The following is a 24140-nucleotide window of genomic DNA, read 5'->3' on the forward strand; positions in this document are numbered from 1 at the left end:
AAGCACCAACCTGCTCCACTCAGAGATACACTGTTTGAGAACCAATGGAAAGGAGCCTGCGTGGTTGGGGGGAGAGGCAGGAAGGGGAGAAGAGACATTGAACTAAAAAAAAATAGGGGATTGGTTCCATATCTTAGTTATGGTAAATAATGCTGCAATAAACATAGCTCTGCTGGTAGCTTTAGTATGGTCTTGTTTGTGATCATTTGGATAAATGCCCAAAAGTGGGATTGCTGGGTCTTGGGGGAGCTCTATTCAGTAAATGAATGGATCAAAAAAAAATGTGGTATATATACACAATGGAATTCTATGACTCCATCAGAAAGAATGACATTGCCCCATTTGTTAGGAAGTGGAAAGACTTGGATAAGCAAAAAAACTCAGATAAGTTGATGTTAGGCAAAATGAACCCTAAGATAAGGACACAAGTGGTTTTTCTTGCTTGCTATTGTTTCTAACATATTTGTTAAGGTGATTGTTTTGTTGCTTTGTGTGTCCCGCCCCCACAGTATAACCCCTGTTTTCACTGTATTTGATGTTGATATAATTTGTGGAGGGGAAGGGAAAAAACAAATTGTTTAAATATGAATACAGGTGGACCATTGCAACAATGAGATATACAAGACATTATTTCGAAAAACGAACTTTACAACTTTGGTGGGGGAGGTGGGGGGGTAGGGAGGCGTGGGGAGTGAGATGGGAAGGGATGGGAAGGGGAAAAAAAGGAGGAGGCAACAATGCTTGATAAGAAATGTAATTGTAACCCCTCTGGTACGGTATTTTCACAATTTAAAAAAAATAGGGGGAAAAATTGGAGCTGTTGACCCAGAACAAACAAGCAAACAAAAAGTAGGCTGAGTAGTTAAGAGACTGCAGACCACCCATCTCAGTAATTTAATTCATCAAATGGCATGCTTCCCCAAATATCACTTGTTCTTGCTGGTATATGGAGTACAGACTTAGGAAGATAATGAGAATGGTACCAGAAATGCTTATGGGCACGAATGTTCAATGCTGCACAGGGGAGATCAGTGGAATTACCAGGGTTACCAAGGGAGAGGATTTTGAGGGGTAAATGTATACATAAACAAACATGCACATATATGTATATATGCATATAGCTAGATAGATAGGCAGAGCATTGCATGGCTATTTGGAAATGAGAGAAGGGAGCAATGGGAATGAAGAACATAAATTTGTTCAACATACACATATAGAAATATACATATAGATATAGAAAATTTACATACAGAAATGCACATAAATAAATAGCAAAACTTAAGCCGGGCGCCGGTATCTCATGCCTATAATCCTAACTACTCAGGAGGCTGATATCTGAGGATCACAGTTTATAGTCGGCAGTGGCTCTTATCTCCAATAAAAGCACTCAGAAAACCGGAACTGTAGCTCAACTGGTAGAGTGTTCACCTTGAGCTGAAGAGCTGAGGGACAGTGCCCAGGCCCAGAGTCCAGGCTCCATGACCAGCAAGCAAAACTTAAACCTCCTGATATTTAAAAGGTTTGAGTCAAAAACAAATATTAATTGTGAAAAAAATCCCAGTGTTTATTATACAGGAGTGACCCTAAGAATAGCTTCATGAACAGCAGTAAGGGAGGGACCTCTTAAGCTCAGAGAGAGATGAGACTATGGGAAATTCAGAAGCAGTGATGGTTTCCTCATATACATCTCGACAGTCAAAGGCCTACTGGTAGATTAAATGGAAAATGTGTGAGAGTTTTGATGTTTTTCTCTAGCATACTAATTCTAGATTGGTAACTTATTATTCCATGATGCCACATTTAATTCCTTTAGGTTTGTGTTGTAGAGAGAGGAGTGCTTTATAAAAAGTTGTCAAGAATAGTAACTTTCAAGTAAGTTCACAAATTTGTGACACCATAAAAGCATTGCAAAGTGAACAAAACAAACTTCATTTCCTCCATGAGCATTTTTGCATTGCAACACTTACTTTGATTACTGGGTGTCAAGTGTCAAGGGAGAACCCAATTTAAATATAAGAAGAATATTAAAATTTTTATTAGATGTCTACTACTCTCTCTCACACATAAAACTGCTTGAAAACTGGTTTGGAATGGAGAAAAAAATGCCTGTTACAAAGTTTCCATATGATAAAATAAAGAGAAAGGCAATTATTTGGTGAAAAAAATTACTTGTAGCATATATCACAGTGTGTAATTTCAGAAACTAATACACTGCTGTGTAGTTTTGCTGCTACTGCTGCTGTTGTTGTTATCTTGTGTTATTCCAACACATAAAGATTTTAGTGAAACATTGTGCTTTATTTTAATGTGTATTAATTTAGACATATGAACAGTTAACATTGGTGTCACTTAAACACACCATCCCTTGCAACCAATCAAAAGATACCTCTTATGCTTATATTTTGAGAGGAACACAGCAAGTTTTTTCTTTTGTGATGTTGAATTTTGAACACAGGGTCTTAGGTTTGCTTACACATTTACATATGAACCACACCTCTGGCCCTATTTGGTGTTAATTATATTTTTAGATTAAAAAAACCTCATTTCCTGAATTGGCAGCAGATTATGTCTGGACCATAGTCCTCCTATTATTTTCTGCTTCCTTCAATACATGGAATGATAGATATGAGCTACCACATTGAGTTTCTTCTGTTGAAGAAACTGGCCTGGTCCAGAATCTTCTTCATCTAAATAGCTAGAATGATCGCTGCTTACCATGTGCCTAGATATGTCCAGAGGGATTTTTAAAAGTTTTCTTCCTGGTCTAGCCTCATATCACAATCCTGATCTTTACCACCAAGGCCTGAACTCTGGGCCTGGGCACTGTCCCTCAGCTCTTCAGCTCAAGGCTAGCGCTCTACCACTTGAGTCACAGCGCTACTTCTGGCTTTTTTCTTTTTGCATATGTGGTGCTGAGGAATCAAACCCAGAGTCTCAGGCATGCAAGGCAAGCACTCTACCACTGAGCCACCTACCCAGCCCGCTAGGAAGTTTTAATATGATCCACTGATGCCCACTGTGCCCACTGAACTTTTCAAAGCCTACTCATAAGTATTGCTTTATGTAAAAGAATAATGTATTAGACTACAGAAAGATATTTGAGTTGGACTTAAAAATGTGCCTATTTCACTTATTTATGTGAAAACAACATAATGCCTTTTTATATGATAAATAAAAGTTTCATTACCAAAATCATTATCATCCATAATGATATCTTAAAATAATGAGATTAACATCAACTATATTTTGTCTTTTCAGATCAACTTGCAAAGAAAAATGCGAGTAACTGGTGTGATTACCCAAGGAGCTAAGAGAATTGGGAGCCCAGAGTATATAAAATCCTACAAAATTGCCTACAGCAATGATGGGAAGACTTGGGCAATGTACAAAGTGAAAGGCACCAGTGAAGACATGGTAAATATAACTTAGCTTAACATTCTGTTGATGATCATTAATTATTACATGACAACTGAGCTTTCAGAAGAAGCCTTATGTTGAAAATACATTTCTCAAGAGTTGGGGGCTTAATTGGGTAGTGAATTTAAGTGAGTAGGTGTTTCTCTAAGTTATATATTTGCAGCAGCTGCCACATAAGTTTTTTTTCAGATTTTAATTGATAGTCCAACAAATACTTTGTCCCAAAGATAGTACTGTACTTGAAAACTTGGCTTTATTTTAATTGCAGACAGCTATATACTTTCATTTTTATTGTTTTTATAAAGGATCACGCTCCTTATTGAAACAACTGATAGTCAACCTTAAAAAAATTGATGGTATGGGGCTTGAATTCAGAGCTTCTTGCCTGTTCAGTTTGCTTTCAAGTCTGGCATTCTACCACTTGAACAGTACTTCCAGCCTGGCATTTTGCTGCTTACTAGGAGACAGATTCTCACAGACTGCTGCCTAGGTTGGCTTTGAACCTCAATCCTCCAAGTTTCAGTCTACTGAGCCACTTGGATTTCAAGTATGAGACTCTAAAGCTTACCTCAACTATCATTTTGTAAAACAAGAAAAGTAAAAAATGGAAACAAATATACATCTTATATACTCCATGTTGAAAATATATTTTTTCTTTAGCAGAACATAACAGAAGAAATGTGTATGCTATTAATCATTCCTCCAATTTTTTTTTCGGTCATGGGGCTTGAACTCTGGGCCTGAGCGCTGTCCCTCAGCTCTTCAGCTCAACACTAGAGCTCTACCACTTGAGCTACACAGGCACTTCCGGTTTTCTGGTAGTTTATTGGAGATAAGAGTTTCACAGACTTTCCTGCCCAGGCTGGCTTTGAACCACAATCCTCAGATCTCAGCCTCCTGAGTAGCTAGGATTACAGGCATGAGCCACCGGTGCCAGGCTTCACTCAAAATTTTAATGATGAAAATATCAGAACAGCAAAATAGCCCATTAAAATAGCTAAGAAATTGTAGAAATAATTTTGGAAATTATCTTCCTGAGTGGATTTAAATAAGATGCTCTGTTTACCTAGGTTACATAAAAAGAGAAATAAAAAATGAGATCATTGGGATTAAAGATGATGTATTTTAAAATTTTAAATTTAGAAGCTAAAAGTTTTCTCGTCCTGAAAATTGCATATCAGGAATTGTATGCCTCTAATCCAGTGGTCTAGGCCTGATTGGTGAAGGTATAATCCTCATCTGTCAGGCTGAAGCCTCATAATTCTAACAAACTATTAGAAAAGACTGAGTGATAAGAATGCTCTATCACAAAGGGTCAAAATTTCCAAATGCAAAGGATTTAAGATGACCATATACATCATTTCCTATAAAAGGTGAATAAATAAAATTCATCAATACTTATTGCCTCTAAAAGATTGGCCTTCAGATTGAAACTATTATCAGAAAAGAATCTAGATCTTGCCACAAGCCACTGTGGTTTGCTGTTTAAATTACTTTATCTATGTGATTTATATTCAGTGCAAAGATATGGTGCTTCCTAAATACAGATCCTCAAATTAATTATAATCTTTTAAGAATTTTGTTATGAAAGCATAGGGTTTAAAGTATAAAAATGAGTAATGGAATTATTGTAACAAATAACTTTAAATGCTGCCTATGTCTTTACCCAGGTGTTCCGTGGAAATGTTGATAACAACACACCCTATGCTAACTCTTTCACACCCCCCATCAAAGCTCAGTACGTGAGACTCTACCCTCAAGTCTGTCGAAGGCACTGCACTTTGCGAATGGAACTTCTTGGCTGTGAACTCTCAGGTGAGTCTTATATTAATTTGTCTGCACTGTACGAATTTTGTAATTACTATGACTTATGCTTTGCACTGAAATTCCAATGAAACTGGAATGTTCCTGACTTTATAAATTTTGTAAGTATAGGCTACATGGTAAAGAAGCTAAGCTTTATCTTCAAACCTGGTGCTGAATTTTACAAAACATGTAAATTTATTATTTTTCCGTAGGGAATAAACACCTCAACAGAGAGACTGGCAGTATAAATTCACTTTTAGATCATTCTTAGCTAGCAACCTGCTTATTGTATAAAGGGTCACTATCTAGCTCAAGGGTAATTTTTCAAAAGCTCAGAGTTAAATAATTCTTGTCTTCCAAGAACATCAATACTGCATATATGCCACTTTATTATAGCTACATTCTGGACTTACTAGAAAAATCTCTGGTATCTAACTGTATTATGTTTGTGGTAGCTGAAATTTTTCTGGCATCGAAATTTACATTTCCCACAGAAATATAGTGTTCATATTTTACTCAGCTACTGTGAAGAAGGCTAAAAGTTGGTGTATATACACTTTTAGCATAACCACAAAAATATGGAAAAACTTTCACCAAACATAAATCAAAAACATTAAAACAAAATTTTAAAAGGAGACCAAATCCTAGCAAAGCTAATCATGTAGTGTGCCTAACCTCATACATTTCATAAATTTAGACAGTCTAGTACAGAAAATTAAGTGTTATCTTCATGTGTGTGTGCTTCTTTTAGATTTATAAAACAGTTATAGTTCCCCATAGGGAAAATATCAATGAAGATTTTATTAACAGACTAAAATGCATAATTTATATCTATTTCCCTTCTTGTATTTAGTTTTTGATATCTAGAAAGTGAGTTTTTAAAGAAAATAAATTTTTTATTAAAAATAATCTATATTTAGGTTGAACGTGGTATCTCATAGCTATAACCTCAGCTACTTGGGAGGCAGACATCAAGAGAATGATGATTTGCAGTCAGCCTGGACAAAAAGTCAGCAAAACTACATCTCAACCACTAAGCTGAACAAGTCTAGTCACTTGGGAGGCATACATAGGAAGATTGTGGTCCCAGGCTACTCTTGGGAGAGAACAAGATCCTATCTAAAAAATAACCTAAAATCCAAAATACAGATATTATAGCTATATTCTCTGAACTCAAACCAATTTTTATTATGAAAATAAATGATCCATTTTAATAGACCAAATAATTAATATTTAATGGGCCTATTAAATGTAAAGAAATTAGAATTATTTGGCTACATGAGTGAATTTGTTTATTTGTTTAAAGAGTTACATTTTCATCTTCTATAGTGTGTCTTTTATGAAGCAGCAAACTAACAGTTGTATTGCCATTAACTATACCGAGATCTCTTTCTTTCTTTCTTTCTTTCTTTCTTTCTTTCTTTCTTTCTTTCTTGCTATTTTAGCAGTTTGAAGTAGCTTGTGGACTGACAGTAAATCTTAGCAGAATTATTGTGGTAGAGTGTTTGTACTGCATGTCTCTATATCACCACAAGCCACTGTCATTCCAAAGCCATTCATCATAAAGCAATCACAGAGAAACACAGTACGATTAGGTCTGCTCTAAGCCCTGTGGTTTTTAGTTGTTTAACGTCACTTTCCCCAATTTGTCAGTCTTGTGATTCATGAGAATCAGTCTCTCAATCATGACACAGTTACACCCCCAAGCTGAAAATATATTTCACTGTCAAGTTTTACAAGAGGGAACAACAGATACTTAACAGACTTTTTATGAAAAACAAAACAAAACAACAACAAACAAAAAATCAAGAAGGAAGCTGTGCTTAGTCTCCCAACCCTACAAATTGATATTGAACTTTTAGGCAGAGGATAATATTGTCTCTCAGTGGTTGTTTTTAGAGGCTGGAGAGATTCACTTAATGCTCCATTTTGTTCAGGCTCTGTCTACACTGATGATAAAGTTAATTAGGTTATATGTGTGAAATCATACCGATGAAAGGGGGAATTGGTGCTGTGAAACACAAAGGCAGAGAATTTAGTATACTATTTAGGAGTAAGCATTGATATAATAGTACACTATTAATTGAGTGCAGTGCTGCAATTCTGCCTTACTGTTTACAGTAAACTATCATATCTTCTTTAAAACCTGTGTAGAATATCAGCACTTAATCTCTTCCCAAACACTTGAAAGGACATATTTTAAATTGGCTGAAAGACAGAGATGACATATTACGTAGAGAATGAAATAGATCCTGGCTATAATGAGCAAGTCATTATCCAGAATTCATTTATGGCTACGTTCTTGAAAACAGAGTCAAATGTGAAATGAATTTTATGACTAAGCAGAAATTCTAGAAAGCATTTTTTTCTGTTCATTCCTTCACGTATTATATATTACACACCATTCCTCTTGCACATCATCTGCAAACTATGCAACATTTCCCAGACTTTGAAATAGCAGCAGGGAAGGGAAAAATGGGCCATAGAAAGGCTTATGTCTATACTGTAGTCAACTCAGGTTGGAGCTGCTGAGTATAAATGGTGAGTGGAACATTCTGGAATCCTTGATGGCATCTTTTCTCCCACCGAATTTACATTTAGGTTTTATCATGGGACTTAGCATGTAGGTGTTGTCTGCAATACTCCTGCTAAGACAACTACTGCATGTTTCACTTGTTATCCTGTCAGCAGAGGATAGGCTTTTCCTAGAAGGTAGATTTGAAGAACAGCAAGAAGGAGCCTCAAGAGGAAAGAAGTAATCTGTATTAATCAGGACAAAAAGAAGATAATTGTAGTGAAGAATTATCAATGATTTCTAAACCATTCTCAAAGAGCCCATACTTAAAATTGCCTAATTTTAGCAATTAAACCCAATGATAGGATCTAATTTTTGGTAGGCACATAAGAATAACAAAATAGAGCTGGGCACTGGTGGCTCATGCCTGTAATCCTAGCTACTCAGGAAGCTGAGATCTGAGGATCAGGGTTCAAAGCCAGCCTGGGCAGGAAAGTGTGTGAGACTCTTATCTCCAATAAACCACTAGAAAACTGGAAGTGGTGTTGTGGCTCAAGCGGTAGAGTGCTCACCTTGAGCTGAAATTAATAATAAAATAAAATAGAAATAATAATGAAATAATAAATAAGTAAAATGATAAATAATAAGTAAACAATAAATAATAATAAATAATAAAGTATCCTATGGAATGAAAATTATCTTAGCAATGTTTCTATGTATTTTGTAGCCAATTTCTTTGAAGATTCTTTTAGGTTGTTTCTCCTGTTGTCACCATCTTCCAGGTGGAATGCTAAGAACACTTTGATGAGAAATGTATTTAAGTAACAGAAACAAAACAAGGCTGGTGTGGAGGAAATGTATCTGGCTGGAGAAATCCTTTCCTTTATCTTTGCTTAAGGATCAAACTGAACTTGAGTGTCACTTGGCTAAAATGTGATGGTTTACCTAAGGAAGTCTCAGCCACTGGTTAATTAGATGATAGAATGATGCTTCTTTTTGGTTTCATTTTTGGTTTTATTTGCTTTGGTGCATGTCCTGGGGTTTGAAATCAGGATCTGAAGCCGTCCCTAAGCATATGAGATCAAGGCTAGTACTCTATGACTAGAGCCACAGTTCCATATCTATTTAAGGTACTGTGTGTGTGTGTGTGTGTGTGTGTGTGTGTGTGTGTGTGTGTGGTTAGTGAGAAATAAGAGTCTCCTGAACTTTTCTGCCTTCGCTGGCATCAAACTGCGATCTTCATATCTCCGCCTCCTGAATAGCTAGGATTACAGGCATGAATCACTGGTTCCCAGCAGAATCATGTAATTTTTTAATAGAATTTTGTCACAGTTACAGTTCTAGATTTGGAGGTTTGTTTAGATATTATGACACATCTATCCAATGAAATAGAAACTCCAGATTTTGAAACTATAGCTCATAGATCTGAGAATCTTCTAAGAATATTCAAGCACTATAGGTTATCAAAAATGATTAAAATATAAGAATTCATAAAGATAGTGTTCCAGTAATGTTTTTGCTAGAATTTGTTATTTTCCTGTGCTAGCTCATCTCAAAGTCTAAACTCTGTATTTTCACAGTGCCCTGCCAATAGTTCACACTGAGCAGGTACTATATTTCTCCATTCCAAAGGAAACACATTGATACACTAAGATTCAGTGAAATAGATTGTACATATTTCTTAGACAACAAAATTCTGTCCAGTTTAGGATATAACAATGGATCAGTCTGTGAAATACTTGATACTGTGGGAGTTTTCATTTGCAGTAATATGAAAGCAAATAAAAGAAAGCCAAATATACTTTATGAGAAAATGTCCCATTTTTAAAGCCACAATGAAATTGTTGAAAACGAGAGAGTAGTCATGAGCCTTCCAGTAATGAGACAGCAGAGAGTGTTTCAGTATTGTTTTCATTTTGCAAAAATCATCTATCACAGAAAAGTACTTTGAATTGTCTTTCTTGTTTTCAATTTTCCCAAAATATATTCAGACAAAATGACAACAATTGGCTATCTTGTTTTTCTATTTTGTTTCAGATTTATTTCTGATTGTAGTCCTAAGCCCCCCCCCACTTTCTTTTTGAATATCCATGCTGTCTCTTTGGGGGACTGAATAACATTATATTTAATCTTCTCTTGCCTATCTGAAATGAATATGAAAAGGGTCCAAGATGATACATTATTTTTCTCATGGAGCCCATCTCATTTTCTTTCAGGCTGTTCTGAGCCTTTGGGGATGAAATCGGGACACATACAAGACTATCAGATCACTGCCTCCAGCATCTTTAGAACACTCAATATGGATATGTTCACTTGGGAACCAAGAAAAGCGCGGCTGGATAAGCAAGGCAAGGTGAATGCCTGGACCTCAGGCCACAATGACCAGTCACAATGGTTACAGGTAGGTTTTTCTGACACTATTTTATCACCTACTCTTCTGCCTAAGAAAAGTGTCTATTGGCTAGGTGAATATCAGAGTCATTATCTTTATCGTAAATACGCCTGTGTCTTGAACTTACTTAACTTTGTAACATAGAGTTTACTTCTGATCCAAAGTTGCTGGGTTACTTTTACTCTAGTATTGGTTTACAGTTGGTACTATCAGGTTGACACAGAAGTTTGTACTAGATTATACTATCTATAGGTCAATTGAGTCATACTTGAGTGTATTTATATTTTAAATTTCATTTATTCCAATGTGTTGTATTAATATTGGTTTTGAAAGTGTGACAGCAGGAATTCAAGACACTGGAATTACAGCACTGACCTACAGGTAATCTCCTACTATCTTAACTGTTGCACATTAGCTCTTTAACTCTGGTTGCTAAGCAATGGAGCAATCTGATTACAGTCTCATCATACAGTTTGCTTATATAAGCAAAACATACATTCAGCAGAATCTACCATTTGCAAATGAAATAAAGTTACAAAAAGTGCTTTGTAAAGCAATGTTTTGAAATACACGTTCACAAGGGGTACTTTTTAATATTGTAATTAGCATGCATTTTAATACCACAGGATTTAATTGTAACAATTATATAAATATGAACGCAACACTTTGAGACCTTTACCTTTCTATTATATTTCTACACCTCTTTCCTGCCTTCTACTTTTCCACCAGTATTTGAAAGGTTTTGGTTTTTATTATATTGTGCTTTTGTATAGACAGATATAAGCAAATCAGGTATAGATATGTAGCGAGATATAAATATATCAGTATGAGGACTTATACACATATGTATGTATATATCATATAACTTTGTCATATTTCTTGTTTTATTGATGCTCAGCTGGAGCTCTGCTGAACAATTTCAGTAGCTAACAACCATGATATAAAATAATGTATGACCTTTATCTATGAGTAACTTTGTACATAGGGAGTACATATACACATACACACATATTATGCATATATAGAGAGAGATTATACATATATTATATATGCATATATCATATGTATCTAGATAGAGAGATACATGGACAGACAGAATCTATCCAGATTCCAGTCTAGTGCCCTGTCCTTGTATCAGTGCTCACAATGTTAAGGACATTTATTTAGCATGTTTACTTGTGAACTACCTAAGCAACATGTGAGGTACCAGTAAGAAGTGCACTGTTGTTGCCCATAGGATAATACTTGTTTCTTACAATATATCTCTTCTTGAGCTTATATAACCCCGAGCTTTATTTTCCTCCTAGTCTGTATTTCCTACTGTCCTTCATAACTGTTATTCTGCTCTTAATGGCTTTTTCATCAACTCCACAGGCTCAGATTACATGATTTAGCAAACGCTGGTGATTTCAGCAACTCAAATGAGAATCAAGTGCCCTCAAATTATCCCTCACTGCCATTTGATAGGCTTTGCTGCCCCCCTCTTTCATGTGGGTGCCTAGAGAAAGTTAATCGGCTTTCCAGTTTCTAATGTACAAAATTTTTTTCTCAGGTTGGAACATATGATTGTGTGTATATGTATGTAAATGTGCATGTTGCATGATAGTGATTCTAAAAAAAAACAATATTTTCTTTTTCCCTTCTTTAAAATCTTTGAATTGGTTTCTCTCAGCCTGAGGGGGGGAAAAAACCTAGATTCCCTAATATAACCAGTAAACCTTTGCAAGTTTGGCCCTATTTCATATCTTCCCATACTCTAAAATTTGCTTCCATTTCTCAGCCCAAACACTCTCTGCCTCTTCCAACTCCATCATAATCATCCTCTTCCTAGGGGAAGCAAATGAGAAGAGCTCAGCATTGCCAGCTTTCTTATGATTAAAACCTTTAGCTACACATTGGACGTACCTTTCTCTGGGAAGGCTTGGGTGCCAGGTGCATCCTAAACTTATCTCATGTATGTTTGCTCCTCTCTACTGTAGTCTCAATTTATCTCTAAGGGAAATGTTCCAAGAACCCCAGGGGATGCCTCTAACCACAGACAGTACAGAGCCCTATAAATGCTATTTTTTTCTCCTATATGCCTTGAAGCATTGCCACTTAGTGGCAGAGTTAAATTTGTCTGCCTGTTCTTTAGGCCTTGGTAAGTCTTGTGCTTTGGCTCTATTATTAATTAAAATAAAGGTATTTTTCAACAGGGACATTTGGATATATTTCCAATCAATCTGAATATCAGTTGAGATGGCTTCTTATTTATTAATGGACAGATAGCTCATGCAGGATAGAGACCCTAATCAAGGAGAGAAGGCAAGTCCTTGTATAACAGAGCAAAACAGGAATGCCATGAGAAACTTACTAAATATTTACTTTTGAACTTTCTGCTTTAGGTTTTCCCAGTGATTCTGACTATGCATAGTTATAATTTTGTAAAGTAAAACAATAATTTGTTATTATGTGATTATGTTCTCTATAATTCTTTCATGGCTACACTATCATAATTTATTGGAACTGTGTTTTCATGCTAGGTTGTATGCTTCATGAAGAGTTAGGCATTCTGTCTTTGATAACTTTCTCGTGTTTTTGGTTTGTTTGTTTTGTATTTTAGTATATAGCCATCTATCAGTAACCATGTCTGACAAGTGGTAGGCAGTCTGTACAGATTTGTTAAATGAAGGATTCTGTCACAGAATGATTCCAATGTGTATTTTGGTCTATACCTCATATACATTTGATCTTCAAAGTAAAAGGACAACTATGATATTCTCAATTTTTTGGAGGGGGAGGATTAAGACTCAAACCTATATGATGCAAGACAGTATACTGGAAATGAACTTTACAACTTTGAGGGAAAGAAGTAAAGTAGGTAGGAGAGGGAAGGGATAATGGGACAAAAACAAGGGAAGGGGTAACAATGCTCGACAAGAAATATACTCATCACCCTAGTCATGTGACTGTAACCCCTCTGTACAACATCTTTACAACAAAATAAAATTTTTAAAAAGACACAAACCTAGGGTTTCACACATGCTACACAGGCATTCTACTATGAGTTACAACATTTTCAGGCTTATGAAAAGTGTTTTAAAAAGAAACCTCACATTTTTTTTTTATCAAAGAGCAGGGTTGTTTTTTTTAAGACACTAGATATACAGCTTTCAGTTCTTATTTGGGAATAATAAGAACATTTTTTACACTTGACAATAATAAACATGAAGTCCTTTTTGTTGCTATATTTTTAAATTGTAAATATTCAACTCATATCTCCATTTAACTGGGTAGATTTATTATTCCTGAGATATAAGGCCTTGTAGAATAAAATAAAATACTTTACAGCCCCAAAATACCTCAGGCAGCCTGGTAGACTCTAGAAATACCCATATAAAGGGATTGCCAATGCCATTTTTTAAGAAAAATAAGAATAAAACAAATATTTTTACATGAATCAAGATATGATTTTCAGTGTAAGCAAGCCTCTATCCATCACTTTCTTTGAGATGACTTTTCAACTATCTCTTTTAAGTCACTTGTATGCTGGAATCAATTGATCTTCTTGATGACACATTTTCTGTCAATCCAAGGACCAGTTCTTACAGTAAATGTCTAACTTTTCTTATGTCAGAACATATCCAAACTTACCAAGGCAAACCAAATTGACATATTCCCTCTTATTTATTTATTATTTCTGACATTATGCACAAGCAGCTCCAAAACTGTGACTATTTTTAGAGGGTTTTTCCCCCCCTCAAGAGAATGTCATCTGTTCAACTGTACATTGTTAGCAGTAGTGCTGGTTATTTTTTTGCTGAAAATTAACATTTTCATAAATGACATTGCCTAGAGTGATTTTTTGAACTGCTGATATTATTATCCGTAATCGAGACCCAAACTTAATTGTCTTTTTAAATAAAATGCATCAATTTTGATCAATAATTTCAGAAAAGAAGCCATATCTGTCCTGTGTTATTGATGGCTGGCTAATTGAGTTTTTAAGGTGTTTCTTTCAGATACTAATGACATGTGTCATTTCTAATGGAGTTTTATGTCAATTTAATATGCCAAAATCAAATCGGGTCATATTTGCAAATATAATAGTACTTAATAACACCTGCTCCCAACATTCTTACACTTAATTGTAAGATATTTGGATGAGTTTCATATTGTGGTAACCCACACTTCTAATCCTGAATCACTGGCCTCCAGAATGCTGTCAGCCTGGTCCTGACCACAGCTGAAGAATATCCCCATTCCTAATCATCTTTGAGCTTCTGTAAACTGTCACCTGCATATGATTCTGACCTATATAAACTACCTACTGGAAGTTGGTGCTGTTTATGCTCCTCCCAGGATGAGGCCGTCATTGGCCAACCAAATAAAATTCCTTGTCAATTTAAACTGTGCCTCCATGGATTTTCTTGACTTTGGGGACATCACAATAAATTCTTCAAAAAATGTTCTATATGTTTAAATACTATTTTATTGTTATCATTATGCAAATGTTTCCCCCAAATTTTATATAAGATCAGAATAGCTGGAAATATCCGGTAAATTATTCTGTTTTTCTATTAAGACATAATCATATGTAACTTATTCATTTTCTTGGGCTACTGAGGTATTTCTTCTTTGCTGGCTATTTATTTTTAGAGTTGCTTTGTTTTGTTTTGAGCCAGTAACGGGATTTGAACTCTGGGCCTGGGTTCACTTCCTCAGCTATTTTGCTCAAGGTTAAGGCTCTACCACTTAAGCCACAGTTCTACTTCTGGCTTTTTGTTGATTAATTGGAGATAAGAGTCCCATGGACTTTTCTGCCATGGCTGGCTAAACCCAATCATTAGATCTTAATCCTCTGAGTTATTGAGGATTCTAGGCATGAGGTACTGGCACCCAACTTCCTTGGGTTATTGATAATCATGAAATCCTCGAGCTGTTTCTATTTGAATATAGAAAATAAAAGGGGGGAAGAAAAAAGAAAAGAAAAAGGTCCATACATAGTTCTGTGTGGGCTCTTCTTCAGACTTCCAGAAGAATAATCTATCACTTTGATATAAATAATGTTCTCCAGAAATGTAGAATGTAACCAAAAGTTTAAACAAAAGAACCTGGAAATGTATTTTGCAAAATCCTGTGAAAGTATAACTATATTTATTGCCTTTAAAAAATACCTTACCAATTCCTTTGTTTGTATATTTTTTTTGTAAACATACTGTAAAGAGGGGTTACAGTTACATGAGCAAGGTAATGAGTCCATTTCCTTTTGAGCCAATACCTTAAGTAAGTGTTTTTACACTAATTATTCCTTATTTATCACTGAACAGTCCTAAGGTATGACTACATTAAGTTGTAATACTTTTTATAAAAATAAAATGTTATATAACACATGTTAATATTAAGGTAGTAATTTTTAAATAACAGACTGTTAGCTTCTATGACTGATGTATAAATAACCAGGCCAAAATATGCGTTGATTATACAACAGCTTAAATAAGAGAAGTATAGAGGAAGTACACAGTAGGTACTTCAGGCTACATGAGACTTTTTCTCTTTCATCAGTGCCTAATATAGCCTCGGTATAAAATGATTTGATATCATTAATTATAATAAAAATTAAGATATACTTTGATATACAAAATGGAATTTCCAATAAGATAATAAAATATGGGATAATGTATTGTTAGATAAGTTGAAAGTGTATATACAATATCCAGGGTACCAAAGTCAAATACAGTGACAACAGGGGACAAACCATAGGGGAAAATCACAAAAGAAAAAAAGAAATCACATAGTACATTAAAAATAAAAATAGCAAAGAAAAACTTCTTGCTTTCATATCTTATTATCTCACTTAGCATCATCTTATATGGTGATATGTACATAGCTATTGAGCTATTCTGTTCATCTGCTAGGATTATCCTAGTCATATGCTAATTATTACACATGAGGGAAATCATGTGATCTATGTTTCTTTGGGTTGGGGAAGAGAAAGAAAGCAACAAAATGGTGAGACAAAGGACAAAGGGTGAACCAATGCAACAGGGATACTCACAAGATAATTTGTTGGAAATGAACTTTACAGTGTAGGGGATGGCTCTCGGAGGTGGGAGAAAAATGAGGGAAGGGATAACAAGTTCAATAAGAAATGTGCTCATGGCGAGGCGGGGGAGGGGGGGGGGGGGGGTAGGGGGGGGAGAATTGGGTGGGGGTTGGTGGGGGAGGCTGGGAAGGGATGTGAAACAAAGGAGGAAGCTGCAATGCTTGATAAGAAATATACGCATTATCCTGCCCATGTAATTGTAACCCCTCTGTACAGTATGTTCACACACAAAAAAAATTAAATTAAATTAAAAAAAAAAGAAATGTGCTCACTTCTTTACATATGTAACTGTAACCCCTCTATATTTTACCTTCAAAATAAAATTAAATTAAAAATAAATAATAAATAAATTAAATAGAAAATAAAATATAAATTAAAAATAAAAATATATTATATATAATATATATGATATACAGTAGTTAAAAATGGCAAATAGTGTTGCTAAGTTACATAGATTGTTAATGGTAAACTAAAATTTTGAAAGGCTTATTGGGTAATATCAGACTTTTTCTAGATATAGTAAGAATGAATATTATTTATTTAAAAATGAATGAATATTAATTACTTAAAAATAAGAATCATGACATTTGCAGTCTGAAATTTTTAGTAGTATGATCATTGATGTTATATCCATTATCACCAATTTTTGACAGTTTGAGAAAATTGGCTTTTTATTTATGATCAAATTAGAAAACTGATCAAAATTCATCATGAAATTAAGGAACAGTGACATTACTTAAGATAATATTAAAAATTATAAATTGCTCTGACTTATTTTTGGTGTGTTTCATGGAGCAAAACAGGGAATAATCTGAGAATGGACTTGAATTGATTGTAAACTTATTATGAAATGACATAAGAAATTCTCCTATCATGAACACATTGCCTTTGTTCTTATTGCCTTATTGATGATTATATAGAAAATGGATAATTGGCACCCAATAAAGAAATATGTTAAAAATTAATAAAATATAATGTAATAATGTTATGTTGTACCTTGGAGATGGCCTTTATCTCTATTACATGAGACATTTGTTAATTTGCGGTAGCTGGCATACCATTTCAACCAAATTAGTAGAATTAATAGAGCTGTTAGACTGCACATTTTAAATGTTGACCTTTGTCAGAACTGCATCTAACCCAACAGAGCTTCACTTCAATACTAATTTTGTGGAATAGTGTAAGACAGCAATTGAATTTAAGCTTTGAAATTAAATAAGCCTTATTTAATTTAGGCCATTTCAGATTTATATAAAAGGAATGCTCTGGCCATTAAATTCATAACTCTTTAAAAGCTATTGGCTTCTCTTGCCCTCTGGACTGCTTATTTACAGAGTATTTGAAGCAAAGACTTTCAAGGTTCAAGTGTCCACTAAGCCTTTTGGAATGTTTGTGAAGGAATATTCAAAACTGTTTTTGAGTCACCTGTCACAAGAAAACACAATACCAGATGCAAGTACTTCAATGATACAGTCAGTACAGTGTCTTCTTATATAGGTTAATATAACTGCTTTAATTATTATAATTCCAACATTCACAAATAAACCAAACTAAGGGATATAATATGCCTCTGTTTAGAAGCTGTATTCGGAACTATTGGAAACCTTAAAAGCAGGGATTTTTAAGAAGGAGATTACACAGTATGTCTCCTTATATTTTTTTTTACCATAATAGCCATTGAATGAGTTTTTATTCCTTTAAGTGTAAATTACTTTAATTAATGATCTAGTAGTTACTGTAATAATAACAAAAGTGGCCATTAAAATCAACACTTGTCTGCTCTAAGACTATGAGTTAAAAAATATGCCAGTGGGCAAAAATTAGAATTTTAGAATACTGTTTCCAAGGTATTTTTAAGGATTCTTAAAGACAATTGAAATAAATATGTTTTATCTCAGTGAGATAAACTTGCCTGTTTTATAATAGCAAATTTGTGGAGTCAGAGGAGCTTGCTAATATTGCAAGTCAGTCGACAACAGAGATAGGATATTAGATTAGATTCGATATTTACCACAATATTTATTTGTCAACTTGGTAAAGTGGAGTGACTACATTTGTTAGGAGATATTTATTGAAATAAGATGTGCTTTGTTTTTACATTCCTGACCAGCTCAGCTCCTGCTATTTACCTTGACATTAGCAAGTGTTTCTGATATTTCTGTGGATCTTTTTAGTGGTTCTCTGTGATGTTGAGAGAGATGAATGTGAATAATGAAAGTGGTGATATGGATCAAGATACTTTGTACTCATAAACTGACAATATTGAGTTGAAGAAATAATGATAATGATAATAATAATAATAATTTTTGTTCCTTCACTTTAAAATTTTATGTATCCTTACTGCACTAGTCACCAGCAAATTAACACATATCAAAATAAAGCAAAGGAAATAAGATGAGTTGTTATAATAATTTCTTCCCACACCCAGTAGTGTTTTTGAGAGTGCTGCTATACCCAGCATCAGTACTCTACCTTGCCTTGGATTTCTCAGTCACTTTTTTTTCAAAGCTAATGATGCTCTAATGAGTAGGAATTTCAGTTTTCTTTACATTTATGGTTGTATATATCTTTTATTTACAAAGTATTTATATGTTAGGTAATAAATGCTAAGAAAAATACATTTTATAGGAAATACACATTCATTATTTTTTTTCATCAATTAACTACCATTTATATTGGGAAAATGTGTCTCAGAGAAGCAACATCTAAATATTTTGTAACTTGTTTGTTTTGCGCTAATAGTAGAATATGTTAAATTTAGTAGCAATATATCTCCTGAAAAGTAAAAGAAACCAGGCCATGTGCTTTTCTGTGTTAACCACTGATCAGATTCTTCTTTGAGTTCCTTTAAGATGTGGCTATATCCTATCCATGAAATGACAGCAACAAATGACTCATTTTCTGTCATTAATTTATAGCTCAGAAGAAATACACATATAAATATCCTTAGGTAGGACAGTTTAGAATCTCATTTTCAAGCCTACATAGACATGGTTTTCAAGTCCCAAAAATAAACTTGCAGGAATTACATGACTTTATTCTATAAATGACAGGACATAAACCCAAACTCCAATTTGTCCTGAAAAATGTTCAGATGCTTAAGCTTTGCCTTTTCTTCATACCAGTGAAAGATATTGTATGATTGATGGCAATTCTACATTAATGCAGAATCCATATTATAGTAATCTCCATTGTACATTAGAATAGTATATAAAACTTAAGGGAACATATTTTTGTAGTACACTCTACATGTTAATAAACAAGAACCCTAAACTAATGGAAATATGATTCTACCTTCTAGGTTTTCTTCACTTAACAAGGCACATTGGAGTTTCTTTGAATAACAGATTTATGGTGTTCCATTTTTTTTTCTGTCTGCTTGCTCAGTGTTTTCTGAATCAGAAAAAAATTAATGAAGCATGAATACATGTTCTTATTTTCACTTAGTGGAACATATTCATGTGCTCATTTGACTACCTTTTTGATGCTGGTGAAAAGATGATACAACATGAGAAAGAGCAACCGATATTTACCTAGAACCATGATTAATCCTTACCTCTTAGAATGCCTTGTTTTATACTTTTAAAATAAAAAACGGATGAGCTTGTTGTCTCGCACTTCATCTCCAATAAATTACTCAGAAAAAGCCAGAAGTGGCATAGTGGCTCAACTGATACAGTGCTAGTACTGAGAAAAAGAAATAAAATCAGTGCACACACACACGCACACACACACACACACACACACACAAAACACACACACACACAAAAGATGAAAATGCACAGTAATGATATTCAAGATTGTATTATTAGGGAACGGTATGTGATTATTATCGCTATGATATGAGCAACATAATTAGCAAGATTAAATGTGATTCATAAGGTTTAAACTAAAAGAATAAAAGCAAGAGTATTTGAATGTTAGCTTTGTCTCCCTCTCCCAATATCCTACTACCTATTAGCTACCAAGCCTCTGTTTCTTTCATGAGAAGCAATGCAGAATTTTAATCCCCAAAGCCATAGAGTTTGATGTCCCTTCCTGAGTATCACAGGACCCATCTGTTCTGTTAGACATATGTCTGATGTTGTAGGAGGAGCTGTAATGTAAGATAATGGATCTAAAGTTCTTTAGGATGTAATGCTAAATATATATGTGTGTGTATGTTTCCTACAGCTGTCCCAAACTCCTTAATGGGAAAAAGGGACTATTCTAAAAATGAAACAGCATCAAAGCTCAGATTGAACAAAAAAAAATGTGCACAACCAGCTGCTTGTATTTTCCTGCATCTTGGGTATCAAAGTCATTTTCTCCGAGTGTGGCTTGAAGACCTCCTACATTAGGAGAGGCATAAACAAGCCAGAATTTAGGACCTAAATTGCCATTCCAGAAATTCTCATGCTATATGTGCACTTCTATACAAAATATTATTAGATTGGGGGGAAAATGCAATTATTTAGAGGTCACAGTTTTACTGGAGCTTCAAATACATACATATGTAGAATTTGAAGTTATTTGAATATGAATCTAATTGCAGAATAGTATTAAAGGTAATAATGTATGGGGATTCTCCAAATTTCATGTATATACATATTTCTGTTATCTCTATATATTGGTTTATATATATATATATACACATAAATATATATCTCAACACTTTATTTGAGATTACATATAACATCTTTATATACATATATATAATTTGGAGTGTATATATAAGTTGAAATATAATATAAGTAATTAATATTAATTTGGAGTTAGCCAAATATATGTATATCATATATCATATAATTTTGAGCATTGTAGTATTTAATGTTATATTTTAATTATATAATTTATTTATGTTACTTTGGAATATCTATTTATATCTATGTATATATATATACTAATACACTTCATAAGAGGCATATATGTTTCTGTGTTAAAGTATATAATGGTGATTGTTAAAGTCTCCTGCTAGACCATTTGGGATCAAATGCCTTCCATACAATTGTGTGAATGTGGGCAAGTTATTCCATCTATAGCTATCACAATATTCTTATTTATAAGTAGGAATAGCATTGCATTATATAATTGTGTTTGGATTTGATGGATTAATATTTAAAAGTGTTTAAAAGTACTGGATATGAAAATGTTAGCTATAATTGTATGGATCAGAATGACTCAGTGCTCAATGAAAATATATAAGATCTTTGAATTTCTTTTCTTTTGTATTGAGTTTTGAACTCATAACTATAAGTTTGCTAGGCAATGCTCTACCATTTGAACTATGTTTTGGCTTTTTCATTTTAGTTGTTTTATGGATAGCATGTTAGGCCTTTTGCATAATCTGACCTTGGAGTTCAGGAATTATGGACTTCAGTCTCTATACTTGGCTACATGATATTTTGGGGACTTTTTTATTGTAAAAATGCTAAAGGAGTTACAGTTACATGAGCATGGTGATGAGTACATTTCCTATTGAGCATTCTTGCCTCCTCCTGTCTTTTCCCCCTACCGTCCCTTCCCTCCCACCTCCACAACTAAAAAATTATATTAAGTGAAGTAAGCCAGGCCCTAAGAAATATAGGTCCCATGGTTTCCCTTATTTGCAATAACTAGTACCTATGTAGGACAAGCAGAAAAGGCCAAAAGCTGTGTACATATAGCCGTATAAGATGATGTGAAGCAAAATGAACCCCAACATAGGGACACAAATATCTTTTTTCTTTCTTGCTATTGTTTCTAATGTATTTGTAATGTACCATGTGATTTTTTTGTTTCTTTTGTATGTTCCTCCCCCACGGTATAACCCCTGTTTTTGCTGTATTTGATGTTGGTGCCCTGCATCTTGTGTATATGCATCTCTAATTCAGGGAGGCAAAGGGAAAAAAACAATATGCTTAAGTAAGGATACAGGTTGACCCATTATAACAATGAGATGTACAAAACACTATGTTGAAAACAAACTTTACAACTTTACATGATATTTTTATCATTAATTATCTTTATCATTCTCAAATAAAAATACAAGAAATTAGTTAAATTTTAATTTCAAGTAAATGATGAATATTTTTAGTTTGAAGTTATATAAAATATTTCAGAACACATATGCATATTAAAAAACGTAGTTTATCTGAAATTTAAATTTAATTACGCATTCCATATTTTATTTCAGTATATCCAGAGCTCTATTTTCATTCTACCACATTTGCTTCCTCCTCCCGCCCCCCGCTTGGTATATCTAATTAAATGAAGTTATGACATAGTGATTATTTTTAAGCCAAAGAAAATGATTTTAGTAGATTATTTGTAACTGCTTTGCACTGCATCTGGTTAAATATCAGTACGTCTGAGAGTTTACTAATTTCCAAGCAAAAATTCTTAAGTGAGCCTCCACTTCAAATTGCTAATCTTCATATTACTCTGGGGGAAATGAAACTGCTTTTTTATTTTCGGTCTTCTGCTCTTAGTGAAATGCTCAGATGTCTAAATCCATATATAAATCTGGGTGGTAAACTCACCTAATCAGTCCCTCTCAATATAGGAGATCTTATTGTAATGCTTTCCACCTCAGGAATGTTTCTGAGTGGCTGAATGACATTTTGGATCTTGTGTCTTAATTTGCAGAAGTTGTGACTAGATGACATTTAAGAGGCTTGGAGGAAACTAGGCGTGAGGAAGATAGAGTAAGAGAAAGGACACATTGTTTAAGCCACATATCTAAAGTAAACACATCATAACAAAACAAAACAGCTGATTTAATGAGGCCTTGCGGGAAATTCAAGGAGGAGTCAAATCCTTCTAATATCGGAATTTTGGAACCATCTGATGAGAAATGGAGGTACAGGCTGAATTCAGGCGTGCCCTCATCTACAGCATGAGGGCAGTTACTCTAGAGGAAGAAGTCGAGAAGAATGTCAGCAAAACTAGCTTCTCAGAGATCACTATCCATAATAATAGGCAAGCCATACTAACCAACAAGAGGTAAAGCATGCAAATAAAAATATATTTTTGAATTATATTTTTATTATCTTTATTTTATATCTTTCATTTTATTTGATATCTTTTATTATCTTTAAGAAGCTATACAAAGGGGATACGATTCAACAAATCAACTGTATAAATACAATGCATCTTGGTAAAAATTTTGTATTTGAGACAATTCTATCACTGATACTCTGGGGGTTGTTTTGTCTCTCTGTGCAGCCATGGAAGAGCTTTGCCTTTTATTTCACCCTTAGTGATAAAAATGCAACTAAAATCACAGCACCTAACAAATTATGTTTATAAATAATAACAGGCATTAAAATGTTAATAAGAATTAAATTTAAAAAGTATAGAATATCTTTCAGAAGTTCTATTTTAAAGGCTTATTAAAAAATATATTAAAATATGTTTATATAGTACAAGTATACTTATTTCCAAGGTTTTTTTTAGTGTATCAAATAAATACAAAACATATTACCGACATTTATCTTAATTCTTACTATTTGTTTTGTAACTTGTAAAGTTTGCCTACTTTTTGATATCTTCAAAAGAAACAGATCAGCTTTTCCCTGGTGAGAAAAATGAATACCTCACTACTTAACCAAATATAAATAGAACCAAAGAGAAAATGGAACAGGAAACAGTGGCATTAAACTGCCCAGTTAATGCTAACTCAGAGATAGATCTATCCAAGATCTTCAAGTTACAATCTCAGTAGCCTATCTGAGAGAGAGGAAAATCACATCCCTAAACAGGAATGAGTATGGACGACTGCCCATAGAACACATTTGTCTAAAAGTGCTTCTTTCTCTGGAATAGTGATACCAAAACATGCCTTGGTAATAAAAGTCCAGATAGTTTTCACCACTTCTTGAACTGTCAACTGGGTAATCAAAACACAACTCACATACTGTGAACAGAAGCTGTGAGTTGATATGAAGTAAGACTAAAAAAAAAAA

General features: G+C 34.0%; 1 protein-coding gene across 2 annotated transcripts in view; it reads left to right on the forward strand.

Moving 5' to 3' along the window:
* Positions 1-24140, forward strand: part of Edil3 (EGF-like repeats and discoidin I-like domains 3) — a 408082-nt gene that overhangs the window by 297087 nt on the left and 86855 nt on the right. For both annotated transcript variants that reach the window (XM_013015845.1, XM_013015846.1), the window contains 3 exons: positions 3259-3414; positions 5088-5232; positions 9955-10139. In XM_013015845.1, the coding sequence (XP_012871299.1) occupies positions 3259-3414; positions 5088-5232; positions 9955-10139 (486 nt within the window). The remainder of the gene's footprint in view (positions 1-3258; positions 3415-5087; positions 5233-9954; positions 10140-24140) is intronic.

This window comes from Dipodomys ordii, unplaced genomic scaffold, assembly GCF_000151885.1.
Source record: "Dipodomys ordii isolate 6190 unplaced genomic scaffold, Dord_2.0 Scaffold28, whole genome shotgun sequence".
Classification (NCBI taxonomy): domain Eukaryota; kingdom Metazoa; phylum Chordata; class Mammalia; order Rodentia; family Heteromyidae; genus Dipodomys; species Dipodomys ordii.